Source organism: Pan paniscus, chromosome 1 (assembly GCF_029289425.2).
Source record: "Pan paniscus chromosome 1, NHGRI_mPanPan1-v2.0_pri, whole genome shotgun sequence".
NCBI classification, from domain to species: Eukaryota; Metazoa; Chordata; class Mammalia; order Primates; family Hominidae; genus Pan; species Pan paniscus.
Window position 1 is genome coordinate 213,890,256 of NC_073249.2, and position 9,913 is coordinate 213,900,168.

The following is a 9,913-nucleotide window of genomic DNA, read 5'->3' on the forward strand; positions in this document are numbered from 1 at the left end:
TACAGGCATGAGCTACCGCACCTGGCCCATTTTGATAATTTTGATGGGGCCAAAGATTTCCCCAACATTAATCTTTTTAGGTTTTGTTTTTCTCTCTAATGTCAGGAACAGAGTGAGAGTTCCCTGTCTCACACTCAGGACAAAGAAGGTCACATACTGGTAAATTCCATCAGTGTTTGTGAGGGTGGAAGTCAAGAATTCAATCATTAATGCCCTCCACAAGCAGAGATGGAGTGGTAGTAATATGTGACCTTCCTAGTCCTGAGTGGAAGACAGGGAAGGGTTCAACCTATTCCTGAGATTAGACAGAAAAGCAAAACCTGAAAATATTATGGTTGGGAGTTCTTTGGTGACATCAAAATCATCAAAATGAGTTCTTGACTTCCACCCTAATTACAGTGCTTTCAGTTTCATGATTGGATATCTGATTCAATCCATTATTCTGCAGAAAGCCAAAACTTCAATCAGGCTTAACTGGGTGGAATTCAGAAATCCAATCAGGCATCACTTTCTGATAGGAATCTGGAAGTTGATAAAGGAGGTGGGATTAGGAAAGTCCAAGAAAGTTGCTGGGAGCCGTGGCTCACGCTTGTAATCCCAGCGCTTTGGGAGGCTGAGGAGGAGGGTGGGTCATGAGGTCAGGAGTTCCCAAGACCAGCCTGGCCAATATGGTGAAACACCATCTCTGTTAAAAATACAAAATTAGCTAGGTGTGGTGGCGCATGCCTGTAATTCCGGCTACTTTGGAGGCTGAGACAGGAGAATCACTTAAATCCAGGAGGTGGAGGTTGCGGTGAGCCGAGATCACGCCATTTTACTCCAAACTGGGCAACAAGAGCGAAACTCCATCTCAAAAAAACAGAAAGGTCCAAGAAAGCTTGTGAACATCCACAGAAGAGACCCCAAGCTGTGGTACCTGGAGTTATTGCTTGATTCTCCAAGAGGTCCGAGCAGACTGCAAAGTGAGTCCAGATCTGGTAAGTCAGGGACCTTCACAAGGGCACTCCTATGACCCACAGTCAGCCAGTAGAGATGGCGACATGAAGGCCAAGGTGGCACAGAGAATTTTCCTGCATGTTTTTCAGATGAACAGATGTAGGCTTTGATTTTTTTCTCTAATGCAGTTTTATCTCTTCACTCCGAATATTTTATTTGTGTTTAGTTTATGTCATTTCAAATGTTTTTTTTTTTTTCTGAGATGGAGTCTTGCTCTGTCAACCAGGCTGGAGTGCAATGATGAGGTCTCGGCTCACTGCAACCTCCGCCTCCTAGGTTCAAGCAATTCTCCTGCCTCAGCCTCCTGAGTAGCTGGGATTACAGGTGCCCACCACCATGCCCAGCTAATTTTTGTATTTTTAGTAGAGACAGTTTCACCATGTTGGCCAGGCTGGTCTCGAACACCTGACCTTGTGATCTGCCCACCTAGGCCTCTCAAAGTGCTGGGATTATAGGTGTGAGCCACCATGCCCAGCTTCAGAGTTCCGAATCAAGTAGTTGAAAAATAATGCAATTGACTGAAGTCTTTTTTTTTTTTTTTTTCTTTGAGACATTGTCTTCCTGCGTCATTCTTGGTGGAATGCAGTATTGTGATCTCAACTCACTGCAACCTCTGCCTTCTGGGCTCAAGCCATCCTCCCTACTCAGAAGTTCTAGCCTTCTGAATAGCTGGAATTCAGGCATGCACCAGTATAACCGGCTAATTTTTTTGTTTTTGTTTTTTTCTTTTTTTTTTTTTTTGAGAGAGAGTCTCACTCTGTTGCCCAGGTTCGAGTGCAGAGGCATGATCTTGGCTCACTGCAACTTCTGCTTCCTGGGTTCAAGTGATTCTCCTGCTTCAGCCTCCCAAGTAGCTGGGACTGTGGGTGTGTGCCACCACACCTGGCTAATTTTTGTATTTTTAATAGAGATAGGGTTTCATTATGTTGGCCAGGCTGGTCTTAAACTCCCAAACTCAGGCGATCTGCCCGCCTCAGTCTCACAAAGTGCTGAGATTACAGGTGTGAGCCACCGTGCCAGGCCTATTATTATTATTTTTTTATAGTGATGGGGTCTTGGTTTGTTACCTAGGCTGGTCTGGGACACCTAGATTCAAGCAAACCTCCCACTTTGCCTTCTAAAGTCTTGGGATTACAGGCATGAGCCAACATGACTGGTCTCATACACCATTTTCAAGAATGGAGTCTTTGTTCTGAATGTGGGATCCATTTGTTTCTCTAGACTCCATTCCAAAGTGGGTAATATTTTATTTATTTATTTATTTTATTAAGACAGAGTCTTGCTGTTCTGCCCAGGCTGGGGGTACAGTGGCAGAGTCTCAGATCACTGTAACTTCTGCTTCCCAGACACAAGCCATCCTTCCACCTCAGCCTGCAGAGCAGCTGGGACTACAGGTGTGCGTCATCACATCCATCTATTTTTTGTATTTTTTTGGAGAGACAGGATCTCACTATGTAGCCCAGGCTGGTCAGCAACTCCAGGGCTTAAGTGATTGTTCTGCCTTGGCTTGCCAAAGTGTTGGAATTACAGCTGTGAGCCTCCATGTGTGGCCCCTCATTACTCTTTTGAAAGTGAACATAATGGTGTCTAATTAAAAATACCCCTTTAGTCTCTCCCAGCCAAGTTCACTGTGGGAACTGAGACTGTAGGCTGTTTGGGGCCACAGGAGACTCCCATTACCATTGTTTTATTGTTTTACTTTGTTTTTTTTTTTTTTTTTGAGACTGAGTCTCACTCTATTGCCCAGGCTGGAGTGCAGTGGCACTGTCTCAGCTCACTGCAACCTCCGCCTCCTGGGTTCAAGTGATTCTTGTGCCTCAGCCTCCCGAGTAGCTGGAGTTACAGGCACCTGCCACCATGCCAGGCTACTTTTTGTATTTTTAGTAAAGACTGGGTTTCACCTTGTTGGCCAGGCTGGTCTCTAACTCCTGACCTCAAGTGAGCCGCCCGCCTTGGCCTCCAAAGTGCTGGGACTACAGTTGTGAGCCACCAAGCCCAGCCACATGACCATTGTTTTAGATCCTTAAATTGAGAAGACATTTTTTCTCAAAAAAGGAGCTGAGCTTTGAAGATTCTTGGTAACACTTCCCAGAGCTAATAGAGTTGGGTGGAGCAATTAATGAAAATTCATGGAGTAGGAGTGATCTTGCCCATTCCTTGGAGGTTGGGAGACACTCTTCTTGGTACCAGAAGGGCAGAACTATGTCTCTGTGGCCAATTATTGCAGAGTCGAATTGGGGTAAACTAAGGACTCTTTCACACCTGCCAGAGTAGTGACTTTTGGCCCAGGAGAAGTCAGGGTGTGAGAGGACTGGCCTGATAAGTTTGTCTTTTCTCTGGATTTGTTTTCTTGCAGATTTATCAGGATGAGCCTACAGGCCCCACGCAGACTCCTGGAGCTGGCAGGGCAGAGCCTGCTGAGGGACCAGGCCTTGGCCATCTCCGTCCTGGATGAGCTGCCCAGGGAGCTCTTCCCCCCACTGTTCGTGGAGGCCTTCACTAGCAGACGCTGCGATGTTCTGAGGGTGATGGTGCAGGCCTGGCCCTTCCCCTGCCTCCCTCTGGGGTCCCTGATGAAGACGCCTGATCTGGAGATCTTACATTATGTAGTGGATGGGATTGATTGCCTGCTTGCCCAAAAGGTTCGCCCCAGGTGAGGTGACCCAGGTGGGGAGGGCCCAGGTGTCCAGGGACTAAACAGCTGGGTCAGACAAATTGGGAACCTGGGGTGGCCCAGGGGCTTCTGATGGTGCCAGTGAGAAAGCTGGGAAAGTTCTTGGCTATTGCCCAGCTCCTCTGGGAAAGGACTGCTCACCATACAGGGTCCACTGGGGAAACAGGAACCTGCCTGCTCCCAGTGGAAGGTAAAGGCACTAGAAGTGGGTACCAGGCAGAATCCAAGGGGGAAAGGGATGGAGAAGAGACAGAAGGAGGGACACTGAGTATAAAAGCAGCTGAAGTCCTTGATATGGAGTGAAAGCCCGGGTCAGGGGTGGGTCCTTGCCTACGTTCTGAGCTTTTCCCCTATGTTACTCACAGGAGGTGGAAACTTCAAGTGCTGGAATTGCGGGATGTTGATGAGAATTTTTGGACCATATGGTCTGGAGCCAGGCCCCTGTCCTGCTCCCCAGAGGCCATGAGTAAGAGGCAGACAGTGGAGGACTGTCCAAGGACAGGAGAGAAGCAGCCCTTGAAGGTGTTCATGGATGTTTGCCTCAAGGAAAAATTCATGGATGAAGATCTGAGCTTCTTCTCTGGGTGGGTCCAGCACAGAAGAGGTTCAGTACACCTGTGCTGTACTAAGGTGGTGAATTATTCAATGAGCATTCTAAATTTCAGAAACATATTGGAAACAGTATACCCAGACAGTATCCAAGTGTTGGAAATTTGGAACGTGTGCTGGCCGTGTATGATAGTAGAGTTTAGCCGTTACCTGAGCCAGATGAGGAATCTTCGCAAACTCTTCATCTCCGATGGCTGTCGTTACCTGCTAAGCTCTGACAGCCAAGAACAGTTAGTTGCTGAATTCAGCTCTGTGCTCCTCAGGCTGGAGTACCTCCAGATGCTTTATATAAGAAGGGTCTGCTTCTTCAGAGGCTACCTGGACCAGCTGATCAGGTGAGGAAGGATGGTGAGCTTTCTCTGGGGGCCATAGCACAGCCTTTTTTTGTTACAATAAACACCAATCAGCATCTACTGTGTGCCAGCCACTGGAGATGTCTAGGGAAGGGGACACTAGAATGCATTGTCCTGTTTGGTGCTCTATATCCTGAAGTGGGTATCACAGGATCGCTCCAGTAAGGGCAGAGGGATGACCTGGGGTAGAAGCTACAGAGAGGGACATCGTGTAGGGAGCTGGTTAGTGGAGGGTTCAGCTCTAGTGAGGGTGAATTCCTTTTAGGAATTCCTTGTTAGGAAGTGTGTTTAAAGTTAATATGATAAATATGAATAGCTTTTGTGAATTCCTTGTTAGGAAGTGTGTTTAAAGTGAATATGATAAAAAAGAGGCAACAGAGGGGAGGGTGTAAAAGAAGAGAAAGTGCACCAAACCTGTGCGTTTCACAGAGGAAGCTCTGTCCTCACAGCTTAGTGAACATGAATGATCCTCTCTCTGATTCCCTGTCTGTCAAAGGTTGTTTTGAACTCCAGGAAAGGTAATTGACATGGGAAATGCGTGCTTCTGGGATGGAGGTGAGGGAGTAGTCACGAGAGTGGTACAAAGTGACAGGTGGTTTGCAGATGTGGCCATGTCAGGGAGCCTCTGAAAGCAGGTAGCCCTAGCTGATGTCCCTAGACCTTGCTCAGGTCAGTTCTAGGGAGTAGGCACGAGAGTGGTACAAAGTGACAGGTAGTTTGCAGATGTGGCCATGTCAGGGAGCCTCTGAAAGCAGGTAGCCCTAGCTGATGTCCCTAGACCTTGCTCAGGTCAGTTCTTCGGGCATCTCTTCCACTGGGCTCCTGTGGCCCAGAGATGAAGCTTTCTGCTGGAAGATGAAGAAAAGAGGCTTTAGAGATTTTATGGCCTTGAACCAATCACACCAGTGACGGTGAAAGGACTGAGCCTAAAATGGGACTGCCTCTGAATGATCCAAGTCCTCATCAGGCAGCACCTTGCAGGAGGACCATGATTAGATGATGAGAACAAACTTGTGTTTGGGCAAAAGAGGCTCTTCCCTTGACGTTATTTTCTACCATCGTCCTCTAACTGGTGCCATTGCCCAGTACTAACTTCTTGCTCTCCCCAGGTGCCTCAGGAGCCCGTTGGAGACATTGGCATTAACTTATGGCTTCCTAGAAGAAGAGGACTTGAAATGTCTGCCCTGGTACCCAAGTCTCAGTCAACTGAAGCAGCTGAATCTGAGTCATGGTGCACTGCGCTTCATCCGTCTTGAGCCCCTCCGAGCTCTGCTAGAGAAAGTTGCTGCCACTCTTCAGACCCTCTTCTTAGTGGACTGTGGGATTGGGTACTCCAAACTCAGGGTCATCCTGCCTGCCCTGAGCCGCTGCTCCAACCTCACCACTTTCTGCTTTCACGGCAATGACACGTCCATGGATGCTCTGAAGGACCTGCTGCGCCATACAGGCAGGCTGAGCAATTTGAGCCTGGAAACATATCCTGCCCCTCGGGAGAGTCTTGACAACAGGGGTCGTGTCATTTCGGAGCTCCTCACCCCACTTCAGGCTGAGCTGATGCGTATACTGAGGGAAGTAAGGGAGCCCAAAAGGATCTTCTTTGGTCCCGTCTCCTGCCCTTGCTGTGGCACGTCGCCCATTGAGTAACTGGAGTTCAATTTTTGCTTGTGGGGAAGGCCTGCCTAGTGGGGTGGAGGTATAAAAAGCTTTTTCTCCAGGCACTTGGAAACTAAAATCTGGGACATGGATGTCTTTTATTTTTCTTTTTCCTTATTTTACAATTTTACAGTTTTTATTTAAAAATTTGAGACAGGGTTTCCCTATGTTGTCCAGGCTGGTCTCAAAGTCTTACGCTTAAGGGAGCCCCCTGCTTGGCCTCCCAAGATTCTGGGATTACAGGCATAAGCAGCTGTGCCGGGTCTATAGGTGCATTATAAAGGGAGCAGAGAAACCTCTGTTTCAGGCATGTGCTTTCTGTGAGTGGAAAACAAAAAACAAAAAATCCCAGCAGGGGGCAGCACTGGGGGAAAAAGTTGAATGGAGTCAATGAGACTCAGGGATCTGTGTCCTAGACAGTCAGAAATAGAAAGCTGAAGTTCTAGAGTGAGGGAGTTATCTCAGCAAGGATGGATACAAAGAAACGTCGGAAGTAGAGGGAACCTAAATGGAAACTCTCTGCTGTCCTTCATGATTGATTAGCCTGTTTCAGCAATTTATACATCAGAAAGCTTTAGTTCCTGATGAATTAAAAAAAGAGGTACTAGTTCATCTGTGATTTAGGTTCATCTGCAGGAAATAAAGGAATCAAAATAAACTTCATTTTGTTGTTGTGGTATTTTTTTCTTTTTTTCTTTTTTTGTTTTGTTTTAGACGGAGATTCGCTCTTGTTGCCCAGGCTGGAGTGAAATGGCGCGATCTTGGCTCACCACACCCTCCGCCTCCAGGGTTCAAGCGATTTTCCTGCCTCAGCCTCCCAAGTAGCTGGGATCACAGGCATGCACCACCATGCCCAGCTAATTTTCTATTTTTATTAGAAACGGCATTTCTCCATGTTGATCAGGCTGGTCTCGAACTCCTGACCTCAGGTAATCTGCCCACCTTGGCCTCACAAAGTGCTAGGATTACAGGCATGAGCCACTGAGCCTGACCTGTTTTGTTTGTTTGTTTGTTTGTTTTGTTTATTTGACGGAGTCTTGCTTGGTCACCTAGGCTGGAGTGCAGTGGTGTGATCTTGGCTCACTGCAACCTCCAACTCCCAGGTTAAAGGGAATTTGTGTTTTTAGTAGAGACGGGGTTTCACGATGTTGGCCTGACTGGTCTCAAACTCCTAACCTCAAGTGACCTCAAGGAAGCCTCCCAAAGTGCTAGGATTACAGGCGTGAACCACCGTGCCCAGCCTAAACTTTGATTAATTTATGCCCATTCTTTACCTCTCCAGTCATCTCTTCCTTACTTTCTCCTGTGGTTATTTACTGGGTTCATCCACAAAAGATGCATGCCTGGGACCTGGAACATTCTATGTGGGCAGTGATGATGAACCATTGAGTCAACCCTCTTCTTGTCAGGGGCCCTCACTGCTCCCCAGATACTGAGACCCTGCTCACTCCTAATGGGCAGATCAGGGAGAATCTGTTCCTGATCATTGGCCATGTCAGGAAAGGGCTTCACTGCACAAGGTGCGGCCCCCTGCCTTGGGAGGGAATGGCCATAGTGTGTACTAGCGGGAGCCTCATGGCATCACCAACCCTTGCCTGTCCTCATGGTGGCTAGTGGGTTTTACTGAATTAACATAATTGTGTGTAGTAAAGATATCCAATTTCTCTTAGAAAAATGCTAAAATCATTTAGGTAGATAACACTTTCTAAGTATTTCTAGCCCACATCAGTATGCATCCTTTTGGAAATTAACTCATTTCAATGAGACATCTTCCTGTAACACCTCCCTTCTCTCCTTATCAGAAAACGGGAAAACCAGGGCACTGACCTGTCCTCATGGTGACTAGTGGGGTTTACTGAATTAAAGTGATTGTGTCCAGTAAAGATATCCAATTTCTCCTTTAGAATAATGCTAAAATCATTTAGGTGGATAATACATTCTAAATATTTCCAGCCCATATTAATGGAAATATACATCCTTTTGGAAACTAACTCATTTCAGTGAGAGATCTTCCTATCACACCTCCCTTCTCTCCTTATCAAAAAGCAGGAAAACCTGGGCTTGACCTAGCTAGCGCTCCTACACTGCCATGAGAATCCCTTTGGGACTTTCCCCATTTGCGACTGGCAGCACTCTCGTGGTTTACTAAAACTTAGGTAAACCTGGGCTTAAGCCACCACCTGGAGCCAAGAAGGAAGCAGCAACCTAGTGGTGAAGATTCACTAAGGGAATGTATTCAGTCCAAACCAAAGCAAGCCAGACAGAGAAAACTGGAGTAAATCATTCTTCCTTCAGTGCAAAAATACAGATCTATATCTACAACAAACTAGAGCAAACAGGAAACCATGACCTCCCCAAAATGACAAAGCAGAAATCTAGTGGATGACTCTAATGTGATGGCTATTTGTCAGCTCTCTAACAAATCACTGAAAATCGCAGGTTTTCAAACTTGTATTTTAGTTCCAGAAATACAGATGCAGGTTTGTTCTATAGATAATAGACAAACTATCAGATAATAATTTTGGTAGTTTTTGTTTGTTTGTTTTTTGAGGCGGCATCTCACTCTGTCACCCAGGCTGGAGTGTAGTGGCATGCTCTCAGCTCACTGCAACCTCTGCCTCCCAGAGTCAAGCAATTCTCCTGCCTCGGCCTCCCAAGTAGCTGAGACTACAGACTTGCATTACCACGCCAGGCTAAGTTTTTGCATTTTTAGTAGAGACAGGGTTTCACCATGTTGGACATGGAGAACTCCTGACCTCAAATGATGCACCTGCCTCAGTGCTGGGATTAGAGGTGTGAGCCACCATGTCCAGCCAGTTTCGGTAGTTTTTTGATACCCACTCCCCTTCCACCCTCCACTCTCCAGCAGTCCCGGGTGTCTATTGTTCCCATTATTATGTCACGTATACTTAATATTTGGCTCCCATTTATAAGTGAGAACATGTGGTGTTTGGTTTTCTGTGCCTGCTTTAGTTTGCTTAGCATAACGGCTTCTAGCTCCATCCGTGTTGCAGCAAAAGGAGGATGAGGACTTAATGAAAGGGCATTATCTTGTTCTTGTTTCAGGCTGTGCAGGTTTCCATGGTGTATCTGTACCACATTTTGTTAATCCAGTCCACCACTGATGGGCATTCCAGTGGATTCCACGTCTTTGCTGTTGTGAATAGTGCTGCGATGAGCATCCACATGTGACCACCCCCACTCAACATGTGCTAGAGTCTCACGTTACTGGAGTGTCTATATTACCCGGGCTGGTCCAGAACGGCCAGGCTCAGGCAGGGCTCCAATCTTAGCCTTACAAAGTATTGGGATTACAGGCATGAGCCACCACACATGGCTCTATTTTATTATAACATATATTTCTAGGCCGGGTGTGGTGGCTCACGCCTGTAATCCCAGCACTTTGGGAGGCCAAGGCGGGTGGATCACGAGGTCAAGAGATGGAGACCATCCTGGCCAACATGGTGAAACCCCGTCTCTACTAAAAATACAAAAATTAGCTAGGCATGTTGGCACGTACCTGTAATCCCAGCTACTCAGGAGGCTGAGTCAAGGAGAATTGCTTGAACCCGGGAGGCGGAGATTGCAGTGAGCTGAGATCGTGCTGCTGCACTGCAGGCTGGGCAAA

General features: G+C 47.0%; 1 protein-coding gene across 1 annotated transcript; it reads left to right on the forward strand.

Moving 5' to 3' along the window:
* Positions 1-1,429: 1,429 nt before the first annotated feature.
* On the forward strand, positions 1,430-7,650 carry LOC117979571 (PRAME family member 18). Its single transcript, XM_034955680.3, has 3 exons — positions 1,430-3,649; positions 4,036-4,614; positions 5,742-7,650. Exons 1-3 carry the CDS (start codon positions 3,363-3,365, stop codon positions 6,274-6,276), a joined length of 1,401 nt encoding a protein of 466 aa, XP_034811571.3. The 5' UTR covers positions 1,430-3,362; the 3' UTR covers positions 6,277-7,650.
* The last annotated feature ends 2,263 nt before the right edge of the window (positions 7,651-9,913 follow it).